Below are 24,681 nucleotides of genomic sequence, written 5' to 3' on the forward strand. Positions count from 1 at the left end.
CAGATACGTGGAAAAAAATGGATGAGGCAACTATGGTGCATTTATGGACCGGAGTACACAATACGAAATCTCAATGCATTGTAGTAAGAGGTTGCCTACAACCACAGCTGTTTTTTGACCCAAATTCGAGAATGTGGCGGTTATTTGCTTATAGACCACGCATGTGACACATGCACATGCACATGACAATAAAACTCTCTTGAATCTTGAATCTTGAATGTGGCGACTATCTGAGACTCTGAACTGAACTGCAAAGAGGCGTTAATTGGAGCATTTATGCTTGTGCATGAAAGTAGTGTGTTCATGACGTGTGTTTGCAGTCACAGCTCTGTGGGGAGGACAATGCGTGGCCCATGCGTACGCTCAGGAAGACTGCTGGAAGAAGATGCTGGCCTTCTTCCACCAACATCTGTACGCCGCCCACTACGGCCCCCCGTGACCCGACTGACAACTAAGTTTTGATCAGCGCCTGAAGCAGCACAAGGATAAGCAGCTAATTAACGTATCAAGCAATACGATATTGGTTTGAAATAAACTCCACACAAGTCTCTCTCATCACGAAACCGTTCTTGTCGCTGAGCTTCTTGGTTGGTGGAGAAATGTAACCAGCTGACCGGGCAGTCGCTTGGTCAATGGCGCCACCTTGTGTCCCACTAGAGAAGTTGATGTCACCACCAAGGAGAATGTCAGGAGACATTCTCCTTGGTGGTGACATCAACATCAGACGCAAGCACAAGACTACGCACCTGAAAGTGTGTGCAATGGAGCGTAGTCAGCAATGGAGTGGATCGTCTACCATGTTAGTAAGCAAGTGGGCGGCGTGGGGCTAGGCACATGGCACCGTGTGGTACAATGTAATCGCTGTCTCTGAGCGGAGTGTAAAATGAAGTTGTTCATTATTTATTCATATTACCATGAGTCATAAAAGTGGAAAAATCCATTATACTGCACACATATGACCAGTGCTATGGGCCACAATGGCACTTGCCTAAGGCGGCATTCTCTAAGGGGACGCCGCAAGGAAAAAGACAAAAAATCCTATTCTTTTTCGCTCAGCACTCATATGCTCATCAGTTCATGATATGTGTGTGAAATGGGCGCCATCTGCTGGAGGGATACCGGCATGCCCGTGCTGCTCAGACGTAGTGGGTCAAACCAACCCAAGTGGTGACAGTGGTGAGTTCATATAAATAAAACATTTATTTCTTAATATTGTAAAATATTAAATATATCGCAGGTCGAGAGTCTCAAATATCGGTTATTTTGCCACAAAAATGCTCAGGATAAAAGAGAGAAGAGGATAAAAGTATGGAGCTACATCATCACTTTACATACATTTACATACATACTTTACATACATGTAACCCACCCTGCTTCACACTGCCAGCACCGAGCGTACGCATGGGCCACGCATTGTCCTCCCCACAGAGCTGTGACTGCAAACACACGTCATGAACACACTACTTTCATGCACAAGCATAAATGCTCCAATTAACGCCTCTTTGCAGTTCACAGAGTCTCAGATAGTCGCTGCATGCGTGGTCTATAAGCAAATAACCAGTCAAACACGTGACCTTCGCAATGGAAGACAAGAGCGCTGACCACACGGCCAAAAGCCCAGACTGTCGACTCAAGGCAGAGGGAGTGAGGTTTACCAACGTACACTCATCCTCACAGGCTGGCATCCGTTAAACTCACCCCCTCAAACCTCACTCCCATCCGGGTCACGGCACCAATGTAACCCCCGCTGAAGGCACTGTAGCTCTGGGTGGTGCAGGTCTCCTAAGCTCTGCGTTGTGTTTATTTGTGATAATGAACAGTAGACTTGGAGCTTGTTGCAGACAGTGACACTGTTTATTTCCTGGTGTGAGACAATGTGCACTGGTAAATACCGTGAGGCTTGTTCCAGACTCGGGTCACAGGGCTGATGAACTAACATTAAACATTAACAATGTTTAGTATAGGTTACATAAACAATAACAAGCGCGTACTTGCTGTGAGACAATGTGCACTGGTCAATACCGTCAGGCTTTGTTACAGACTACAATGACAATGATTTACATTAGCATCGTAGCTCACCATACAATTGCATAGAAGAGCGCTCCTCTACTCACCTCGGGTCACAGGGCTGATGAACTAAAGCTGTAATGACACTCTTGCCCTATATATAGCCCACGAGTGAGAGAGGGCGCTATTGAGCCATTACTCCAACCACTGCTAGAACAAGTGGAATCACAATAACCAAAGTAAACCTGTTACATACCCTCATACAATATTCACGTGATCACATGCACGTGATCAAATAAGCTACCTTTACTTGGTGGCTATAGGCTAATTGCGCTTCATTTGTTTTTAATGATGCAAGTGCCATATTTCAAATGCAAATTAAGGGGCACTATATTTTGGAGCACCTTCTGCAGGTAGTCAGGATGAGGAGATGTCTACTGTACATCCTCCTCACTCACACAGGCCACCGCAGAAATTGGATCCTCAGCCCCAGGATGAGCAACCATCCGCCCTGCAGAACCTGCTTCTTTACAGCACCACACTTTAGGTGTGTGTGTAAGTATCTGCATCTACATTCATGCTGCTGTATTGTCATACCTAGTAATGTCTATTATGAGCTTAGCTGGTTGTGTTGTGGCAGGAGCAGTTATTAGGTTGTTAAATGTTTTATTTTAAATGTAAGAATTACTGACAATGGAACCTCGGTTAGTGTCATTAATTCGTTCCAGATCGTGCGTCTCTAACCGAAATTGACACAAACCAAATCAATTTGTCCCATAAGAAATAATATAAATCCAATAAAAAGTTTTACAATTTTAGGTTTACATGCAGCCATAATGTACGCAAACTGGAAGAATGTACACAAACCTAGGAAAACTTTTGGCGTACATTTTCGACGTTAACCAAAACACGCTAACCAAGGTCCCACTGTACTTGAAAACTGTGCAACACGCTGCAGAAGGAAATCAGACTAAATCCCACCACCATCCTCTTCCTGGGAGTGTGTGTGTGAGGTTTTATTGAGCCTGATTTACTGTCTAAACAGTCCAAAGTATTTGCTTTTGTTTATTGTTCACACTGCTAGTCCAACTCTCATCAGCAGAGCCTCACATACCTGAACACGTGGCGTTACACAATACATAGACGATAATGCAGTCTCATTAAACTAACAGATACTACACCACCTTCAATGTTTGGCTTGGTTAAGATGGAAAACAAAGAAGAGATCCTGCATAAGTAAACTTGTGTCATAGTGCAGGCCTCAGGTCATATGGTTTGTTGGTACAGTAGTTGTAGTAACAGTTGGGCCCACTGTGACTGTTTTTCATGTTCTTATAATCTTGCTCAAGTTTCTTCAGGTTCCACCAATTTGTTTGGCCGTGTGTCGTACGTTTAGACCCATCAGCTGGTCGGCGATTCTTCCCCAGTTGCCACCTTAAAGTCATTTGTAAATACGTTTAAAAGAGTCCGTCCAGCTCTCGCCGCATCACACATCTACATGAAGATTGTAAAATTGATTTAACAAGTTTGCCCACTGGCGGCCAAGTAGAAGTGATAAAGCCGTGTTCAACCAATGAGTGTTTGTCAGCACAGCCCGCAGGAACTTTTTCGGCCACTAGAGGAACCATTTTACCTGGGTAGATTTTTGTGGAAACACAGGTGGGTACAGTATTTCAGGGTAAACCAGGGTAAATAGGACTGTACCTGAAAATGTCCTTCCGGTGAACAAGGGGCTATTTAGTCCAATACTCTTCTGCGTGGTGTTGCATGACTTTCAAGTACAGTGGAACCTCGATTAGCATACGCCCCGGTTAGCATGTTTTGGTTAACGTTGAAAATTTTTGCCTGGGTTTGTGTACATTTTGCAGTTAGCATACAATATGGCATGCGATTTGTCGTGTTATAAATACAGTACAGTACACTACAATACACTACAATACAGTACACTTTGTGTGTCCGACTGTGTTCTTCATGTATTTGTATCACAAAACGTCCTTGTTTACATCCTGTTAGCTAATACGTGGAAAAAGGAAGCGCAAGTCAGCTCCGTCGCCCCGTCTATGATGTCACCAGCGGTTTCCTCTGTAGTTCTTTACCATCTAACAGGGTTAAACCACAAGTGTCCCAAAGGTTATTACAACACAGGTTTTATAGTTTTACAATGATAGTATTACATACAAAATCTAAATGCATATAAATGACGAATGGAAACCACTAATTACCCACTAATGGGAACGTGGGCTGGCTTTAGACTGTCGTGAGACAGGTTTAGTTTGACCCTGCTGATGATGTGTCGTCGCCGTCACGAGCAGGCACGGTCTCCATCCCAAGATGCAGAAGAAGGAGCAGATTGCAGGTGAAAATCTTGAATGATCATATCGTGCAGAGCAGAAAAAAGGGAATATACGTGGCAAAAAACACACAATGATCCAACAAAAGAAGCTACCAGCTGAACAAAATACAGTCACCCCTCGCATATCGGGTTTTTTCAGAAATTTATGAATCAATGATGGCTGTTTGGTGGTAGACTATGGTCTATTATGAGTCAAAACATGTTGGAACGCAAGTGATATGTAGTATTCTGGCCACTTGGCAGCATCAATGTTACATGGATGAGGCATCCACCCTTATTACAGTACATTACCCTAAGTCAGTGGTTCTCAGTTGTTTTCTGTCATACCCCCTATCTATTTATTTGTCTGTCCTGAACAGACTGAATTCAAAACTGAAACGAGCAAAACAGAGAGCAGTGAAGCATGCAAGCGTTTTCAAGAGCCAGAGTACGGAGGCCATCAGCAGTGGCGGTTCTGGTATTCCATCCATCCATCCCAGACGTCACTCCACCCTACCCGGCTACTTCGTCCAGCTCCTCTCCCGGCGGATCACGAGGCTTTCCCAGGCCAGTTGAGAGACATAACTGTAGTCTCTCCAATGTGTCCTGGGTCTTCCTACAGGACAGATGTGCCCACGCCACTGGCAGACGTTCTGCTCCATTGCGGACTACGTTCTATTGCACACACTTTCATGTAGGCAGTCTTGCACATTTGATGTTGATGGATGTCTGCTCCTCCTGACATTACTTCTCTAGTGGAACACAAGGTGGCGGCATTGACCAAGCGACTGCCCGGTCAGCTGGTTACGTTTCTCCACCAATCAAGAAGCTCAGCGACAAGAGCGGTTTAGTGATGAGAGAGACTTGTGTGGAGTCATTCTTCCTTTTATTTCAAACCAATATCGTATTGCTTGATACGTTAATTAGCTGCTTATCCTTGTGCTGCTTCAAGCGCTGATCAAAACTTAGCGGTCAGTCGGCTCGCAGGGGGGCCGTAGTGGGCGGCGTACAGATGGTGGTGCAAGAAGGCCAGCATCTTCTTCCAGCAGTCTTCCTGAGCGTACGCGTGGGCAACGCATTGTCCTCCCCACAGAGCTGTGACTGCAAACACACGTCATGAACACACTACTTTCATGCACAAGCATAAATGCTCCAATTAACGCCTCTTTGCAGTTCACAGAGTCTCAGATAGTTGCTGCATGCGTGGTCTATAAGCAAATAAACGCCACAGTCTCAAATTTGGGTCAAAAAACCGCCATGGCTGTAGGCAACCTCTTACTACAGTGCATTGAGATTTCCTATTGTGTACTGCGGTCTATGAATGCCACACAGTTGCTTCATCAATTTTCTTCCGTGTATCTGGGTCAGTGTTGCGGGAGCAGCAGCTTTAGCAGGGAAGTCCAGACTTCCTGGTCTCCAATCACCTCTTCCAGTTCCACTAAACCAAGGCGCTCCCGGACCAGCTGTGAGACATAATCCCTCCAGTGTGTCCTAGGTCTGCCCCAGGGCCTCGTCCTGGCTGGGTATGCCCGGAACACCTCACCACAGAGGTGTTCAGGAGGCATTCGTAGTGAATGCCTGAGCCACCTCAAGTGGCTCCTCTCTATGTGAAGGAGCAGCGACTTCAAGCTCCGGAGTCCAGCCACCCTTTAGAAGAAACTCATTTTGGTCGCTTGTATCTGCAATCTTGTTCTTTCAGTCACGGCCCAAAGCTTGTGACCATAGGTGAGGGTAGGAAGATAGATTAACTGGTAAATTGAGAGCTTTGCCTTCTGGCTGACCTCTCTCTTACACGACGGTCCGGTACAGCGACCGCATTACTGCAGACGCTGCGCCAATCCACCTGTCGACCTCACGCTCCAACCTTCCTTCACTCATGAACAAGACACTGAGATACTTGAAGGCACCATGAAAGTTTAGTAGATATCTAATTTGTACTTTTGGTGTAATCCATTCACCGTTGGTGTTTAGGTGTCTTCTTCAGGCTTCAGGCTAAAATGGACTTACAGTTACAGTCTATATATCGCCCCCTGTGGCTGTGGTGCGCTCTTGACAGCCTGTCAATGTTTGCAAGTGACCCCATTCTCTGAAAGGCAGCATGGAGAAAATGAGTCGTTTCCTAAATTGATGACGTAACGTCGTCGACAACTTACTCTTCTGCTGGATGCTGATGGAGCGGAAGGAGCTGGCTTTGGAGTGCGGCGAGTACGGAGGCTCAATCAGGTGACCGGCGTTGGGGTAAGACAGGATGGTCAGCAGGTGGCTGTTCCCCGCCCGCTTCATCATCTCCTTCATCTGGAAGAAAGAACACTCGTATTATGTATGCATGATGTGTTTATCAAGCTATGACATGAGTCATGTGACCACAGGCCACCAATCGGAAGACATTACACAGCTCGTCAGGGGATCATGCCCTAACAAGAACCCTACTGATATTGCCAAGCCCACTTTTGAGTTTCGCCCTGAATTCCTCAAGGCTCTGGATGTTGAGGGACTGTCTTGGCTGACATGTCTCTTCAACATTGCGTGGAAGTCGGAAACAGTACCTCTGGATTGGCAGACTGGGGTGGTGGTCCCCCTTTTCAAGAAGGGTGACCGAAGGGTATGTTCCAACTACCGGGGGATCACACTCCTCAGCCTCCCTGGGAAAGTCTATTCCAGGGTGCTTGAGAGAAGGGTACGACCGTTAGTCGAACCTCGGCTACAGGTGGTGCAATGTAGTTTTCGTCCTGGTCACGGAACACTGGACCAGCTCTACAGCCTTGCAAGGGTACTGGAGGGTACTTGGGAGTTTGCCCAACCGATCTACATGTGCTTTGTGGACCTGGAAAAGGCATTCGACCGTGTCCCTCGCGGTGTCCTGTGGGGGGTGCTCCAGGGGTATGGGATTGTTGGCGCGCTACAACGTACCATTTGGTCCTTGTACAATCGGAGCAAGAGCCTGGTTCGCATTGCCAGCTGGAAGTCAAGCCTGTTTCCGGTGAACGTTGGCCTCCGCCAAGGCTGCCCTTTGTCACCGATTCTGTTCATAATTTTCATAGACAGATTTTCTAGGTGCAGCCAAGGTGTCGAGGGAGTCCAGTTTGGGGGCCTTAGGATCTAGTCTCTGCTATTTGCGGACAACATGGTCCTGATGGCCTCATCTGACCTCACCTGCCGCGTTTAGTGGGGTGGTTTGCATCTGAGTGTGAAGTTTCTGAGATGAGACTCAGCACCTTCAAATCTGAGGCCATGGTTCTCAGTCGGAAAAGGGTGGATTGGTCCCTCCGGGTTGGGAATGAGGTCCTGCCCCAGGTGGAGGAGTTTAAGTATCTTGGGGTCTTGTTCTCGAGTGAGGGAAGGTTGGAGCGTGATGTCGATAGGCGGATCGGCGCAGCGTCTGCAGTAATGTGGTCGCTGTACCAGACCATCGTGGTGAAGAGAGAGCTGAGCCGGAAGGCAAAGCTCTCAATTTACGGTTCGATCTATGTTCCCACCCTCACCTATGGTCATGAGCTTTGGGTCATTACCGAAAGAACGAGATCGCGGATACAAGCGGCTGAAATGAGTTTTCTTCATCGGGTGACGGGACTCACCCTAAGAGATAGGGTGAGGAGCTCGGTCATCCGGGAGGAGCTCAGAGTAGAGCCGCTGCTCCTTCACATCGAGAGGAGCCAGCTGAGGTGGCTCGGGCATCTAGTCCTGATGCTTCCCGGACGCCTCCCTGGTGAGGTGTTTCGGGCATGCTCGGGCATGCCCAAACGGGAGAAGGCCCCGGGGAAGACCTAGGACATGCTGGAGGGATTATGTCTCACAACTGGCCTGGGAACGCCTTGGTGTCCTGCCGGTGGAACTGGAGGAGGTAGTCGGGGACCGGGAAGTCTGGGCTTCCCTACTAAGACTGCTGCCCCCGCGACCCGGACACGGATAAGCGGAGGAAACTTTAATGGAATGGAACAAAACAATGCAGGTGTGTTTTGATGTCTTTATTGTCCCACAAATTAATTCTATACAATATCATTGTCAACATATTTTACACCAGATAAACCACTGTTATGAAAAAATATAATAATAATAATGCATGACATGTAACGACATGAACTGTCTGTCAGACGTTTGCAGCATTTCTTAAAATGCAAGCCTTTCAGCATTTACATTGTCAGTGTCAGCATTAACAGCTCCGGCCTGTAGTTGAACAATGCCGGCTGTCCAGCTGTCCATTGATATATGGAATAAAAAACAACAACGTATTAAATATATTTCAAGACAAATTTTTTTTTTTTAGTAGTTTTCACTATCAACATGTTATTTTTCTAGTTACAATCTGCCTTTTTTCTGTATTTGTCCACTTTTGCTGGGTTTTGTTTATTTCGGACACCTTGGACATTGATGCGCGCTTCACTAGGAATGCGATCAGGCCAGGCGACAAAAGAGCGTGTCCAAGTTCGGCCTTCTTGAGCATTCAGACACAATGGTGGACATCCACTCCCACTCGCCTGTGCGGTGGATACTACCTATTTGTTGACCACTTGCATTTAATTGACGAATAAATGCATGGTGCAAGAATACTTCCTGTTTTTCACTTTTGATGCACACCCTTACTCACTACAGTACAATGCCCCTAAATTGTCACATACAGATCTCCTCTACGTATGAGGTATATTATGAAGCGGAGTTATGGTCATATGCTAGGGTCATATGCTACGGGCAGCGCCTGTGCCGCCGTGGAGGTCAGGAGAACCAGTGTGGCCACCATGATCAGCTGATGTGCGCAGGGTTCTAAACAAAACAAACCCACGAAAAGCAGCAGGCCCAGACAAAATCTCAGGACGTGCACTTCGGGTTTGCTCATCAGAGCTAGCTGATGTGCTTGCTGACATATTTAACCTGTCACTTGCACAAGCATCTGTACCGACCTGCTTTAAGTCCACCACCATAGTGCCCGTACCCAAGAAGAGCAACGTGACCTGCTTGAATGACTATCGCCCTATAGCACTCACTCCGATTGTTATGAAGTGCTTTGAAAGAATAGTCATGACCCACATCAAAAAGAGCATCCCGGCGGCAACTGTGGACCCTCTACAGTTTGCATATCGCCAGAACCGGTCCACGGATGATGCAGTCAACACTGCCATCCACACAGCCCTTTCTCACCTACAGGGCCAGGACACATACGTCAGAATGCTATTTATAGACTATAGCTCTGCTTTTAATACAGTCTGCCCCCACAAACTCACAAATAAGCTCCTCACACTTGGCCTGTCTCCCTCCCTCTGTAACTGGGTGTTTAACTTTCTCACAGGCAGGCCCCAGTCAGTCAGAGTCCACAATCGCACATCCAGCTCAAGAATTGTGAGCACTGGGACCCCACAGGGGTGTGTGCTGAGTCCGCTCCTCTACACGCTCTTCACCTACGATTGCGTGTCCTCCCAGAACAACACCAGCATCATTAAATTTGGTGTTGAAACATCATACAGAAGAGAGGTGGTGGTCCTCATAGCTTGGTGTCGTGCTCACAATCTCCTTCTCAATACAGGTAAGACTAAAGAGATGATCATCGACCCAAGAACAAGGGAAAAGGAGCCGCATAAACCCCTGTTTATTGATGAGACTGAGGTGGATAGGGTGAAAACCTTCAAGTTCCTTGGCACACACATCAGCGAGGACCTCACCTGGTCTCACAACACCCAACAAATTATGAAGAAGTCCCAAAGGAGACTGTACTTCCCGAGAAGACTGAGGAAATTTGGCATGTCCACCACAATCCTGAGTTGCTTCTACAGATGCACTATCGAAAGTGTCCTTACCGCCTCCATCACTGTTTGGTACGGTAACTGTACAACACGTGATAGGAAGGCACTCCAGCGGGTGATCAAGACCTCACAGAACATTGTTGGGGCAGCCCTCCCCTCACTGCAAGACATTTATAAAACTAGAGTCCTACGCAGAACACACAACCTCATCAAGGACAGCAGACATCCACAACACTCATTATTCACACTCCTACCATCAGGCAGACGCTACAGGAGTTTGAAGTCCAGGACCACAAGGCTGGCAAACAGCTTTTACCCACAGGCCATCAGGCTTCTCAACAAAGCACTCACACACGCCACACGCAACACAAGCACACACTCATAGCACTTTATTTATTTATTTATTTATTTGTATTATTTATTTGTATTAATGTCTCTTCTGTTGTTGTTGCTTAATTTATTGGTATATATGTTTATGTGTTTATGTTTCTTATGTTTTTATTCTTTCTTGTGCTTTCTTTCTTTTCTTGGGAGAATGAACAGAATAAGATTTTCATTGCATGGTATAACTGCTGTTTTACCATGCACATGACAATAAAACTCTCTTGAATCTTGAATCTTGAATGGTGTACTGTAATGAGACACCTACTCTGAGGAGACCTGGTGCTGACATTATTATGGTTGATGGTGACTAAAAGTAGCGGTGATTAAGGGTGCAGACAAGTCCGAACATGTACATGTTTTGATCTGACACATCTTAAGTAACTTTGATCAAATGTAGAATTACTACAGCTTATGTTTGGACACTAACACTTGCCGCAGCGGTACAACTCCGATGGAAAAAAATAGCCACACTTCACTCGCTGACGCTGGGAACACAGACGTAGGTTGGATTGTAAGGTTTAAAGTGTGTGTGCACTTCCGATGCTGCCTCACACACTGCCAATTCCATGTTTCTTATCATTCATCGTAGCGTTGCCATAGTTCACAATCTGATTGGTTTCTGGCTGCCCTGTTCTTGCGAGACAACTTTTCTCCCAACGATAAATCTGATCACGTTTTAATCTGAGAAGATCTTGTGACACCCATATTATTAAGTGAACACTGAGACACAGGTCTTGTGACATAATTATTATTTTGGGAGTTGTTGTGACTCGGTTGGCGTGGCGTATGTGCCAGGACGTGGTGCGTTAGGGAGCGGACTCACATCTACAGCAGACTCGGAGGAGGGCCAGCTCTGATCGTCCTCGCCCACCACCAGCAGCAGAGGACACTGCACACGTCCCACCTGCCAGGACACAACGTGACGGACAACATGAAACAGTCACCAGAGAACCAGATCCAGGACCAGAACCAAGACTCACGTCCACTTTGAGGGTGGGGTCGCTGGTGATGGGCAGCCACATCATTTTCATGATTTTCTGCTTCTTCTCGTTGACTTGAATCTTGTCTGAGTAACTGATTGGACACCAAGGACATACAGGGTCAATCATCAGCTATCTTTGTAAGGAATAATCTTTGTATCGGACGTGCCTAATGAAGTGGCTACTGTCTTTATATCTGCTAACTAATAGGGGTATCATGAGATCTCGTGACGACATTGCTCATTTGGAAAAAAGCTGTGTCATGAGAACAGGACAGCCAGAAGCCAATCAGATGGTGAACAATAGCATTGCTACTATGAATGATAATACAGGCAATCTGGAAGTGCCAGTGTGCAAGGCATTAAGTGCTTTACACACACGATAAACCTTGCAATCCAACCTATCTCAGTGTTTACAACATCAGTGTCAGCGAGTGACATATGCATATTTTTTCCATCGGAGATGAACAGCTGCGGCGTGTGTTAATGTCCAAATGTAGTTCTACATTTGATCAAAGTTACATAAGATTTGTCAGAACAAAACAAATAGCTTTTCAGATTTCTCTCCACCCGTTATCACCGAACGGTTCTATTTATGCTCGTTACATTTGGCTGAGCGCCAATTTTGCAAGCACGGACAATCATTCGGTGGAAGTTAGTTACTAATACTCCAAGTTAGTATCAGAAATGTAAGTCATGCGTATCCGTGATGGTGTACTGGAAGATAAAGGGTAAGTGGCTGTCTTGCTTCATTAACTCATTATTGTTGTCATGAGCTATGGGTGCTGCTCTGCTGCCACTTAATTGTAATTTGTTGCAGCACACCTACTGACCAGGGGAGGAGCTCAGGCACACCTGTTTGCAATCAGCGATGGACTATTTTGGCCCTGCACTGCCTCTCACTCTTTGCCAGATTGTCTTCCTACGCACACCTGATTCCAATTGCCGATTTTGCCTGGTATTCCTTGTTCCCTAAGCTTCTGGTCATTTCTTGTACCCTAACGTGAGTAGTATTGTCTTTTGCCTGCTGGTAGTGCAGTGTTTTTTTGTTATTTCTAGTGTAGTACTCTACTTGGTTTTCAGCAGCTTCTTTTGTTTGTAGTTTTGTACCTATGACTGTTTATGATCATGTTTTTTTTGTAAGTATATGTTTTGTCTCCTCCTCCGTGAATCACCACCTTACCGTGGTGGAGGGGTTTGTGTGCCCGAGTGATCCTCGGAGCTATGTTGTCTGGGGCTATATGCCCCTGGTAGGGTCTCCCAAGGCAAACAGGTCCTGGTTGATGGACCAGACCAAGAGTGATTCACAAGACCTTTATGAGGAAACACACGAGGAGAGACCCCACCTCGACCGTACGTGGGCTGGAGATCACCCCAACTGGTGACTCCGTCGTTTTGCTGGGAGACTTCAACGCCCATGTGACAGTGTGACCTGGAGGGGCGTGATTGGGAGGAACGGCCTCCGTGATCTGAAACCGTGCGGTGTGATGTTGTTGTACTTCTGTGCGAACCACAGTTTGTCCATCACAAACACCATGTTCGAACACAAGGATGTCCATAAGTGCACATGGCACCAGGACACCCTAGGCCGCAGGTCTATGATCGATTTTGTAGTCGTATCATCAGACCTGCGTCCGCATGCTCTGGTCACGCTGGTGAAAAGAGGGGCTGAGCTGTGAACTGATCACCACCTGGTGATGATTCGGATTAGATGGCGGGGGAGGATGCCGGACACACCCGGAAGACCCAAACGTGAAGTGAGGGTGTGCTGGTAACGTTTGGCAGAGTCTCCTGTTCATCGAGTCTTCAGCTGTCACCTCTGGCAGAGCATCGCCTGCATCCCGGGGGAGAACGAGGATATTGAGTCTGAATGGGCTCTATTCCGTGCCTCCATTGCTGAGGCAGCCGATCGGAGCTGCGGCCGCAAGGTGGTCGGTTGTCATTTTGATTTTTGTACTGCTTTGAACTGTAATTAAACTTTTTGTTCCACAGAAGTCGTTGGTGTCTCTTCTGCATTGGAATCCCGTTAGCGGCCACGCACCATTTTGTGACAATTGTGTTCTATGGATATATTAAAATGGAACCTACCAAAACAAAAATTAGACTGTCGTCTTTCATCAGGAAAAAAATGTTTGTTTCTACCTTTTTCCGTTTTCAGGAAAATATCAGTTCCCGACTAGAAAAGAGACAAAAACAGCGTTTTGTGAAAAGATACATTTCCAGCATAACTTTCACTTTCACACAAATATGTTTTGCTTTTGTGACAATTGAAATATCAAAACTATACCAATACACACAACACAAAAAAGGGGTTGTTTTACATCTAAATAATTTATTTCCAAATATAACACCATAAACTATTTACGATGTTCACAGTTAGAACTAAACTATGTGTGTGCGTGTGCGTTATAATTTCCCTACATTGCGTAACCTTCTTCACGCTCCTCCATGCTCTCTCACTTCCTCCTTCCTGTCATGTGATTCTTCCATTGAAATGATCCCTGCAAGCTCTTAGCAAATAATAAAGCCATAATAAATTTTTTATGGCTTAAAAATGCCCTGAAGTGTTAATGTATCAATCACCTATTTTTGTGTCCCCTGGGCATTTCTGTGTGGAGTTTGCATGTTCTCCCCGTGCGTGTGTGGGTTTTCTCCGGGTACTCCGGTTTCCTCCCACATTCCAAAAACATGCATGTTAGCGTCATTGGAGACTCTAAATTGTTCATAGGTATGAATGTGAGTGTGAATGGTTGTTTGTCTGTATGTGCCCTGCCATTGGCAGGCCACCCGTCCAGGGTGTACCCCGCCGTTGATAAAGCTTGACAAAGATACAAATTTTGTGTGGTAACCATATGGTTTCAAAACCAAAAGAAGTGATCATTACTTCATTTGACGTACCACAGATGCCGCAAATGAATGAAGGTGAGAGTGACTTAAAACAAGAAATGCTCGAGCATGTCCCAGAAAATCTCTGGTCAAAACATTAAACAGTTTTAGGGTTAAGTGAAGTCAGCAAACCCTGTTAGAGTGGAGTTTAAACCAAACATGAAACTTCCACAGTACCCTCTCAAATTAGAGGCAGAGAAAGGTATAAGCCAAACTATTGAAGGGCTCCTGAAAGCAGGAGTATTAATTGAGACACGCAGTTATTGTAATATGCCAATACTACCTGTGAAGAAAGCAGACAAAACCAAGTACGGGCTTGTACATGATTTGCGAGCAGTGGATGAGATTGTCCAGGATAGTCTAGTGGAAGTACCAAATCTGCATACTCTCTTGACAAATGTTCCACCTGAAGCTGTTTTTCACAGTAATAGACTTGTGCTCAGCATATTTTAGTGTTCCGTTACATGAAGACTCTCAACATTTGTTTGCGTTCACATATCGAGAAAAACAATATTGCTATACTCGAATGCCACAGGGGTTCAAACATAGTCCACATGTGTTTAATCAGGTGTTAAGACAGGACCTTGAAGGGTTGCGATTCAACCCTGTTACAGTATGTCGACAATCTGTTAATATGCGCACCGACACTCGAGGACTGCCACAGAGACTCAATTAAGTTACTTCAGAAGCTGGCTGAGGGGGGGCATAAGACCTCCCAGGCAAAGTTACAATATTTCCAGCCCCAGGTCGAGTATCTGGGAAGAGTTATATCACACGGAACAATCTCAGTGGCACCCTCTCAGTTGGAGGGAGTGAGCAAAGTGCCACTCCCTCTTACAGTGGGACAGATGATGACTTTTCTCGGCATGACCGGTTTCAGCTCAAACTGGATAGTGGACTATGCTGTCAAAACGGCACCACTGCGAGAAATGATGAAGCAGGGTGAGACTCAGACATTGAGGTCACTGCTGAAATGGACCAATGAGTCCAGAATTACGTTTGAAACAATCAAACAGGAAATGCAAACAGTTCCGGTGTTGGCAACACCGGACTATGGCAAACCGTTGTTTTTGTATGTGTCAAATAGACATAACATGTATGCATCCACAGTGTTGATGCAAGAAACCTGTAGTGGTCGAAGGAAACAACCCCTTGCATACTACAGCACGGAGCTGGACAATGTGGTCCAGGGTTGGCCACCATGTTTTTAAGGGTTGGCTGCCATTCATTATGCTTATGAGAAGGCGTCAACAATCACAATGGGACATCCAGTGACAATATATACGCATCATAAAATTTCCGAGCTGATCCATCAAAATAAGTTTGTGATAACGCAGGCTCAATGTTTGCAGTACTTGCCACTGCTGACGTATCCAGATGTCACCATTAAAAGGTGTGTAACGGTAAATCCTGCAGACACTATGCCATTCAGTTTTGAAGGGGAGCCTCATGAGTGTGTGCCAGAGGCAATGAAGTACCTGAAGTTGACCAGATTTGGGAGTCTACGCCTTTGTTAAATGCGGAAGTGACATACTTTGTGGATGGATCGTGTTACAGAGATCATTTTGGCAGCCATGCAGGGATTGCAGTTATCAAACAGGATGTAAGTGATTTTGTGACAGTAAAGGCTGAGAGTTGTGTACAACCATGCTCTGCACAATTAGCTGAGTTGAAGGATTTGACTGAAGCGTGCAAAATGGCCAAAGGAATCTGATCTTATTTCAGCGTTGATGCAGCCAACAAGGCTTGCTGTTATCAAGTGTCAGGCACACAGGAAAGGAAATGAAGATGTTGTGCATGGAAACAATGCAGCAGATGAAGCAGCAAAATTGGTTTCTAAAAGCCAGGTGACTGTTTTGGCTCCATTGGTGTCAATAGAACCATTCGCTACGCCAGATGACATTGTGTCGATGCAACAAAATGCAGGGCTAAGTGAGCACAGTTTGTGGCAGCAGAGAGGAGCTTTAAAAGATGAAAAAGGTCTGTGGAGATCACATGAAGGATTTCTTGTTGCACCAGTCTCATTACTTACAGTGCTAATATCAGATGTGCACAGTCCAGATCACTGTGCAAAGGGGGAAGTTGTAAGGAAAATAAAACAGCAAGGATATTGGTCACCATATTTGCAGTCAATGATAGATGAAGTCTAAAAAGAACAACACCAGCATCATTAAATTTGCAAATGACACTACAGTCATCGGCCTGATCACTGGTGGTGTTGAAACATCATACAGAAGAGAGGTGGCGGACCTCATAGCTTGGTGTCATGATAACAATCTCCTTCTCAATACAGATAAGACTAAAGAGATGATCATCGACCCAAGAACAAGGGAAAAGGAGCCACATAGACCCCTGTTTATTGATGAGACTGAGGTGGAGAGGGTGAAAACCTTCAAGTTCCTTGGCACACACATCAGCGAGGACCTCACCTGGTCTCACAACACCCAACAAATGATCAAGACGTCCCAAAGGAGACTGTACTTCCTGAGAAGACTGAGGAAATTTGGCATGCCCACCACAATCCCGAGTTGCTTCTACAGATGCACTATGGAAAGTGTCCTTACCGCCTCCATCACTGTTTGGTACGGTAACTGTACAACACGTGATAGGAAGGCACTCCAGCGGGTGATCAAGACCTCACAGAACATTGTTGGGGCAGCCCTCCCCTCACTGCAAGACATTTATAAAACTAGAGTCCTACGAAGAACACACAACCTCATCAAGGACAGCACACATCCACAACACTCATTATTCACACTCCTACCGTCAGGCAGACGCTACAGGAGTTTGAAGTCCAGGACCACAAGGCTGGCAACAGCTTTTACCCACAGGCCATCAGGCTTCTCAACGAAGCACTCACACACGCCACACGCAACACACACACACACTCATAGCACTTTATTTATTTATTTATTTATTTGTATTATTTATCTGTATTGTCTCTTCTGTTGTTGTTGCTTCATTTATTGGTATTTATGTTTCTTATGTTCTTATTCTTTTTCATGGGTTTTTCTTTCTTTTTTTGGGAGAATGAACAGAATAAGAATTTCATTGCATAGCACAACTACATTACCTGTTTAACTGTGCATATGACAATAAAACTCTTGAATCTTGAATCTATCTATGTGCAGGAGAAAAGCAGGGTTCCTGAGTCCACAGAGGTGTCAGAGACCCCACCTTGGTGGTTTCAGGGGACCAGGTGTACATCAAGGTGTACAGGCGAAATTAGCACGAGCCAAGACAAGAGGGACCCTACAAGGTGGTGCGAGCAACACCGACGGCTGTCCAAGTGGAAGGGAGCACAACGTGGTACCATTTAAACCACTGCACAAAGGTGCGTCCAGCCCAATCCAAGCAAAAAGACGAGTTGAGCAACAAAGGAAGCACAAATGAAAAGCCAAACGCCAAAGATTTACTTGCTGGTGATGGTGAGCTGCGTTCTGTGGGCACTGATAAACTCAATACCAGTGTCTCACACCAAGGGGGAAGAGAAGCTGTCCTCCAAGGAAATCCAAAGACATGAAACAGATGAGTACGATGCAACTACACGCCACGCCACCAGCACGACAGAGGGACAATGTAGAGTTTGCAGAATTATGGACTGCTAAAATTAAGGTCAGTCAACTAGGGAGAGTGGAGGATGCTCGTTCACTTACAGTGTCACTATTCGATAATAGTACTACAAAAACCACAGCAGTGGGAAGTGGGTGTTAGACTACAGCCGCAGTGGAGAGAACCACATTATCCTTTTTATCTAATTGTAGATAAGTCAAAAGGGGGAGCATGGCCAGATAAACAGACATACAGTCTAAATATGTACGATACGGAACCCACAGGAGGTAAAACGGTGCAATTGCCAATAAGGCCAATAAAACGGAAAAATAGGACCACTCCAGTAGGTGTAACTTTGCAAGTTACTGACGCCACTGCAACCCAACAGCCTCGGCTGATCCTACTTGACATTATCACAAAGGCACCCACTCCACGATCCATAGATGTGGCAGCGCCGACACCTGTTATTGCAGTACCCAATCCACAGGCGACGTGTGTAAGCACAACGATCAGTGTACAAACAACATCAGCTGTAACAACAACGTCTGCAGGGTTCACGACCATGACAACTGAACCAGTTGTACTGATGAGTATTGTGACAACTGTAACTATAGTAACTATGACTCAGGAAAGAACAATTCAGATTTTGTTGGCTATCCAAATTTTGGTAATTTTAGACCAAGAAGTTTTGAAATAAGCGAAGAGAGTAAGTGGGAACAAGCCATATACAATGGGTGGTATAAATGGATGTGGTACAGAACCAGGGAAATGACAAATGAGGAATGCATAGCATGTTCAACAGCTCCAACCGCGTTACCAATTGAAATTCCTGAAAAGAACAGTTTCAAAACATGTGCAGATGAACAAAGGCAGAAATGTAAAGAAAGAGGATTTGTGTCAACTAATCCTAAAATTAGGCTTTTCTCATTACCGATGTGCACCATACAATGTAGATTAATTTATGGCTCAAGAAAGACACACAATTTAATGAGTCCACTTCCTGCTCGTGCTAAGAATAATGTGTGTACTGAGTTTGGACTCACAACTGCCTTAGATGGACCCTCTACAAAGTATAAAGTAGATAGAACGGCAGAGTATGAATGTTTTGCAAGCGGTGGGTTTAAGACTGATAACCAACTTGGGATTATGTAGGAAATACTACGGTGAAGTGTAACGTAACTTGGGTACTATCCTGGTTTCCACACGCGAACATGACTCCAGTTTTTGTCAATACACCCAGGCCCGTAACCAGGGGAGGTTCGGGGGGTTCGAACGAACCCCTCCGCGGGCAACCAAAGGTCCGCTTGGTTAAAAAAAAAAAAGCTGCTATCAAGGTGTGCAATTGTAACGGAGTGTAATTGTGCTGTGATAAATGATGGCAGAAGTGTTGCAACAGCGCCTGTTGCTGGTGAATAGTGGCATGTGCACATTGCTGCAGGAAGTGCTCACAACTGTTAGGAATGATGGTGAGTCACGTTTTTGCACTGTCCGGGATATTTGGTGATGTAATGTTTACTGTGTATTTATATGTTGTCATATCCAATGTCATGTGCATTTGATAGTGTTCACTCATAGGAAAGAGCCAGTCTGCACTGTTGAGTGAAGTTTTACAGACTTTAATGCAGTTTCTTTGTTGAACTAACTTGGAATCATTTATGTGCAATGTAGATTATCCCGTGACCAAAGTCGACGCTCACCTGTCATTCCTCTGTAAAACTGTTGTTACAGGTAATATTCAATGTCATTGTGACGATGTTGTTTTCAATATGCTGTTTCTACTTGTTGCTACTTTGCTAATGCTAATTGCTGGGCCTCATTTAGTATTGCACACTGTGCAGCAGCAGCCATGTTGGCCACGTGAGATATGTTCAGGGACATCATGCAAAAGAAGTTTGAATGTGTTAACTTGTCCTGTATTGTAAATTGGATTACTAAATATTTCATCGTATGAATATCAGCGCACCTGTGAGACATATGATAAAATGTGAAGATAATAATGTGAAGGGGAATTAGAAAGCCAACCAATATACTATACCATCACAACCATTTGAAACACTTTTTGTTTTGTAAAATGGAATCCAAATTGCTGTAGAAAGACACACTGCCATTAAAAGAAGCCCATAATCCACCTGACTGGATGTGATGCATTCAAGCGACAGCATTGTGGAGCTGCATTCCCCCACATCAAGTTGTGGCCCGTCACACCATCCCGTTCACTTCCCCAACATCAGGGTCCTCCTTCAGGTGGCCTGTACCATCCCAGTAACATGGTGTGAATGTGAGCCAAGTGCCAGTACCTTGAAGCGTCTGAACACCTACATGAGGGCCAGTATGACGCAACAGCGGCTGACCTCGCTGGCACTTCTCCACATTCACTACAAAAAGGTTATCAACCTGGAGGAAGTGGTGGACATATTTTCCAATCTACAGCAGTAGGGGATAGCTATTGGATGTGCGGAGATGACATATTGCGTAATTTTCTTCCTCAGCAATAGATTGGCCTATGCACATTGGTAAGGATGAAAGTGCCCGTTCAAGTAATGTACAAAGGTGTATGAGAAGTACTCCAAACACAAGGTGTCACTAGATTTAAAAGATCATACATACCAGACTCTCGGGTCTATCTCGACGCAATAGGACAACCACGAATGATTCCCGAGGAATTCAGTGAGTGAAATTAAGGCTGGTCTGGAGTCTATATTTCTCTGGATTACGCCCAATAAAAACGAGGAATGGATGAATTATGTCTATTATAATCAGCAGCGCTTTATTAATTATACCAACGAAGCCCTCAGAGCGCTGGGAGAACAATTACATGAAACAACCAAAATGTCATGGCAAAATCGTCAAGCCTTGGATTGGGTGCTTGCTGAGAAGGGGGGAGTTTGCCCCATGTTTGGAGAACAATGTTGTACCTACATACCCATGAACACGGCCATTGGAGGATCTTTTACTACAGCAATGTCTAGAATTAGTGAACTCGGCAAAGAGCTGACAGAAAAGGTAGGGAAAGATGCAAAGGCATTTGACTGGTTCACCACAAAGCTTGGATATTGGGGCGCTAACTTGGCAAGAATGGGAATAACTAGTTATAGTTTTGACAGTAATATGTCTGTTACTTTGTTGCATCGTACCCATTCTGAAGAAAGTACTAATTAACACTTTTTTAAGACAGATGACTGCGCTGGCGGTTACCAAAGTGGCAGAGGCTCAGCTAGCGCAACTGGTGGTCGAGCAGCCTGATTTATTTCCCAATCCGGACGATTGTGAGGACGATGACACCGACTCAGAAGACTCAATGAGCCGTGATGTATGATTGACTCTGTGATTGGGAAGGGAGCCGGACTTTGAGCTGCACACCACCAACTGTATATGCGCTGAGGCCTCTCCACGAACTGTGCTAGTATTGTGTGGGAAACCGCCATGCCAAGGACAGGACTGACATAGAAGCACAATGGACTTGGCGGGACTGAACAACAATGCACTCACTCACAGTTAATCAGTGTTGGACTGCTGAGTAACACCAGTTAGTCAGTATTAACAAGTGTACTATTTCAGTTAGTTAGCATTAACTACCATGTCAAGGTTTTTTTCAGCCACTTACTAGTTTAGTTACTCTGTAGTCTCAGTGAGTGTACACTTGCAGTTATTCAATCAGTTATCTGAGCAGTACATTAGATCATGAAGAATTTTACAGATAGTAAAATGTGTGTTTTGTTCAATGTTCACCATATTACAGCACTCAGAGTATAGTTTATGTGATACATTTACAAATACATAGACAGTTGTAGTTGATATATTATTTAGTTAACTCATAATAATAATAGTTACCAGACATTTAGATAAGTATTAGGCATAGGGTTAGCTATAGGAAGGGAGCATTCCAGTGGAGTGGACACCAACCAAGGGGACCCTCCGGCCGAGACGAGCCATCCATGGGGACCACGCCAGCCGAGACGAGTCAGTCCTGAGGGCTACAATCGAGGAAGGAGCTAGATCGCGTGGAAGGACATCCATCCAGGAGGATGGCGATGAGGAAGGGGTGAGATGATTGCCCTCTTCCTACATGTGACGTGCCAAGTCACCACCTCGTCTCAGCAAAAGAAGCCCCTCATCACAAAGGGTCCCTCCAGACGACAGCGTGCTGATCATCGCCAGGTGATCGAAGAAGGGACTGAAGATGGCCAACACCGTTCTTACAGAGGCACAATAATCCTCTGGGTGGTGATAATGTGAGCAGAAACATTGCTCTCGGCCCACTCTGCCCATTCCCCCACACCAAATCACTGCCCATAACACTCTCCCCTTTCCCCCACGGCCATTCTTCAGGACAAGCATGCATCAAGTGCCCCATGAACTTAATCTGTGAACTTCATTCGGAAAATGAAGACGTTGGTGCTGAGGCGCCATGACATGCCCAAAAAACATTATTTGTTGTGGGGGTTTGGGACCCCCAAAAGGGGGGAATATATTGTAAAATGATTCTTGTCCTGTGAACTCCAGATGACTTTTTGTTCTGTGAACACCAGTTGAACTCTTGAGGTCCACGTGACTTGGGGGGGGCAACGTGACCGGACTTACATAAGATGTTTTCCAGATGTTATGTGATTCCAAAATGTTCTGCCAACAGTTCCAAATAGGGATGGTGTTCTGGTAATCCACGTCATTGTTATTGTTCACTGTGTCTATTTAAGGGCGAACGAAATAAAGAGGGAGCCCTTCTCCCTCAACTGCAGATGTGGTGTGCGTCCTATTATTCCACAACAAAGTGTTTTGCACTTCTTGGCCACCAACATTAACCGGAAAAGGAATGTACCAACTCCTCGGACCTGAGTGGTCCAAATGTTATCACTTCCTATAATTCTGGGATTTGGTAAATGCCTCTTCCGGGTGGTGTAATTTGTAATATCTCGTCTCGTGACACCCCCATGAACTAATATCCATTCATATTTAGTCGTCACCCTGAGTAAAGATTGACCTTACTGATTATAGAAAGCAAATAAATCCTCCTGCTTGGCTATGATTGGCTGCATGTGAGTTCCATTGATGCACACTGCACACGTGGGCTGAAACACACACACACACACACACACACACAGGAGGTCAAAATGTGGATAGTGTGTGATTCAGGTGTGGTTCATCTGCTACCTTCACAACATCCGAGTAAGCCAGCATCTTGAGCATGAAACTGCTGCCGTAGGAGATGGCCAACATGGCGATGCGGTCGGCGAGCACCTGCGGGTGATGCTGCAGGAACCTGAAGGCCTTCTGCACCCCCGCAGCGTCATTTAGCATGAAAACAACAAACACTGATGAACAAAACATCAAAGTACCTCAAAGTATGAGTTGTCCACCATCTTGCTCGTATCCTGGCTCATTTTAGGGGTCAGGTAGTCAAGAGGCAGCGATGCGAAGCCGTGGGAAGCGAGCAGCGCGGCCCGATACTCCACCAGCTGGCTTGCATCCCCCCAGAGGTCAAGAATGGCGGGGAAAGGTCCGGGTCCTTGTGACATTTTGTATTATTCATCACGTGAGCTTTTTTGTGTGGTCTGGACTGTACCTGAGGGCAGGAAGAGGGTCGCGGAAAGTCCGTCCTTTGTGACGGGGATCCTGCGGACGCCGGGCGCCATGTACCAGCGCTCCACCACCTGAGAGGCCAGCGCCGCCTGGTCCATGAAGCCCTCAGTTCGGTAACCCAGATGCACTGAGATGGTGAACTCCATGGGGGTCTGCACGTTCATCTTCCTCAACCTGATGATGAGAATGAAGCAAGCATGTTGACCAGGATGCTCATCACTGATGCAACCTATGCAGCTGGTCTACCTGAGTCCAGGTTTGGTGCCTGGAACTGGTCTGAGGCTCCACAGGAGACCCATCTGTTCCACCCCGGAGTACGTTCCCCCCATGCTGGCATGCTGGGACACTGCAAAGACAAAGACAGCGTTCTAGAAAGTGTCCAAGGCGTGTCTGTAGTGTCTGTCTTGGAGGGTGTACCGTTAACCGAGCCGTGGGCATCAGACACGTAGTGAGCGAACGCCTCCCAGCCATGTCCGCCCTCGCAGCGGTGGAAGGCGTGGACGGTGAGCTGGACACCAGGGGGCACACTCTGGACCACGATGACAAACTTCTCATCCACCAGTCCTCTGGACGGATGGACCGACAACTTGACTGCACGATGCTTCACGTTCATGCTGACCTGCGCAACCCGTGTTATGCCACATAATTTTCACATTTAATGCCATTAGCCCCTTTTCCATTAAAAGTTCAGGAACTTTTAATTTCATTTATGAGGAACTTTGCAATTTACCCTGGTACTTGTAGTTTGATAACCCTGTTTCCACCAAAATCTGCCTGGGTAAAAAAGTCCGTCCTAACCAACAGGTAATTTTTGGAAGTTCCTAGAACTATAGAGGTGCGGACTGTGCTGATTGGTTGAACACACTTGTACAGTAGGGGCTGTTCACAAGTATCTTAACTACGGCTGTCAAAGTTAATAACAGAAGTATGTTTTTTTTAATAACAGCTATTTATTTTTGATGCACAATTAACATGCGCACATCCTGTTTAAGGAAAAGGGTGTTTTAATTATTAAATTTAGCTTCAAAGCCCAAGCAGATGGCTCTCTTGCAATAAGACCACAGTTATTTGCATCTATTGTCACTGTGAGTTGAGTTGTCACGGAGTATGTCGCCTGCCAGAGAGAAGCGAGAAGTTATTGGACCACTGCGGGCATTTTTGAAATCGTCATTTATACAGAGGTACCCTTGCATACGAGTGTCTCAACTGCGAGCTAAAAGGCATAGCCATGG

At 45.7% G+C, this 24,681-nt stretch overlaps 1 protein-coding gene across 1 annotated transcript; it reads right to left on the reverse strand.

The window, feature by feature from the left end:
* Positions 1-5,297: 5,297 nt before the first annotated feature.
* On the reverse strand, positions 5,298-24,062 carry LOC129181157 (peroxisomal succinyl-coenzyme A thioesterase-like). Its single transcript, XM_054775929.1, has 10 exons — positions 23,867-24,062; positions 23,696-23,795; positions 23,433-23,623; positions 23,206-23,375; positions 23,021-23,140; positions 22,856-22,938; positions 11,436-11,529; positions 11,279-11,359; positions 6,493-6,634; positions 5,298-5,434 (listed from the first exon to the last, which is right to left on the reverse strand). Exons 1-10 carry the CDS (start codon positions 24,060-24,062, stop codon positions 5,298-5,300), a joined length of 1,314 nt encoding a protein of 437 aa, XP_054631904.1.
* Between the last annotated feature and the right edge of the window lie 619 nt (positions 24,063-24,681).

The sequence above is a fragment of the Dunckerocampus dactyliophorus genome, chromosome 5 (genome assembly GCF_027744805.1).
Source record: "Dunckerocampus dactyliophorus isolate RoL2022-P2 chromosome 5, RoL_Ddac_1.1, whole genome shotgun sequence".
In the NCBI taxonomy this organism is placed as follows: domain Eukaryota; kingdom Metazoa; phylum Chordata; class Actinopteri; order Syngnathiformes; family Syngnathidae; genus Dunckerocampus; species Dunckerocampus dactyliophorus.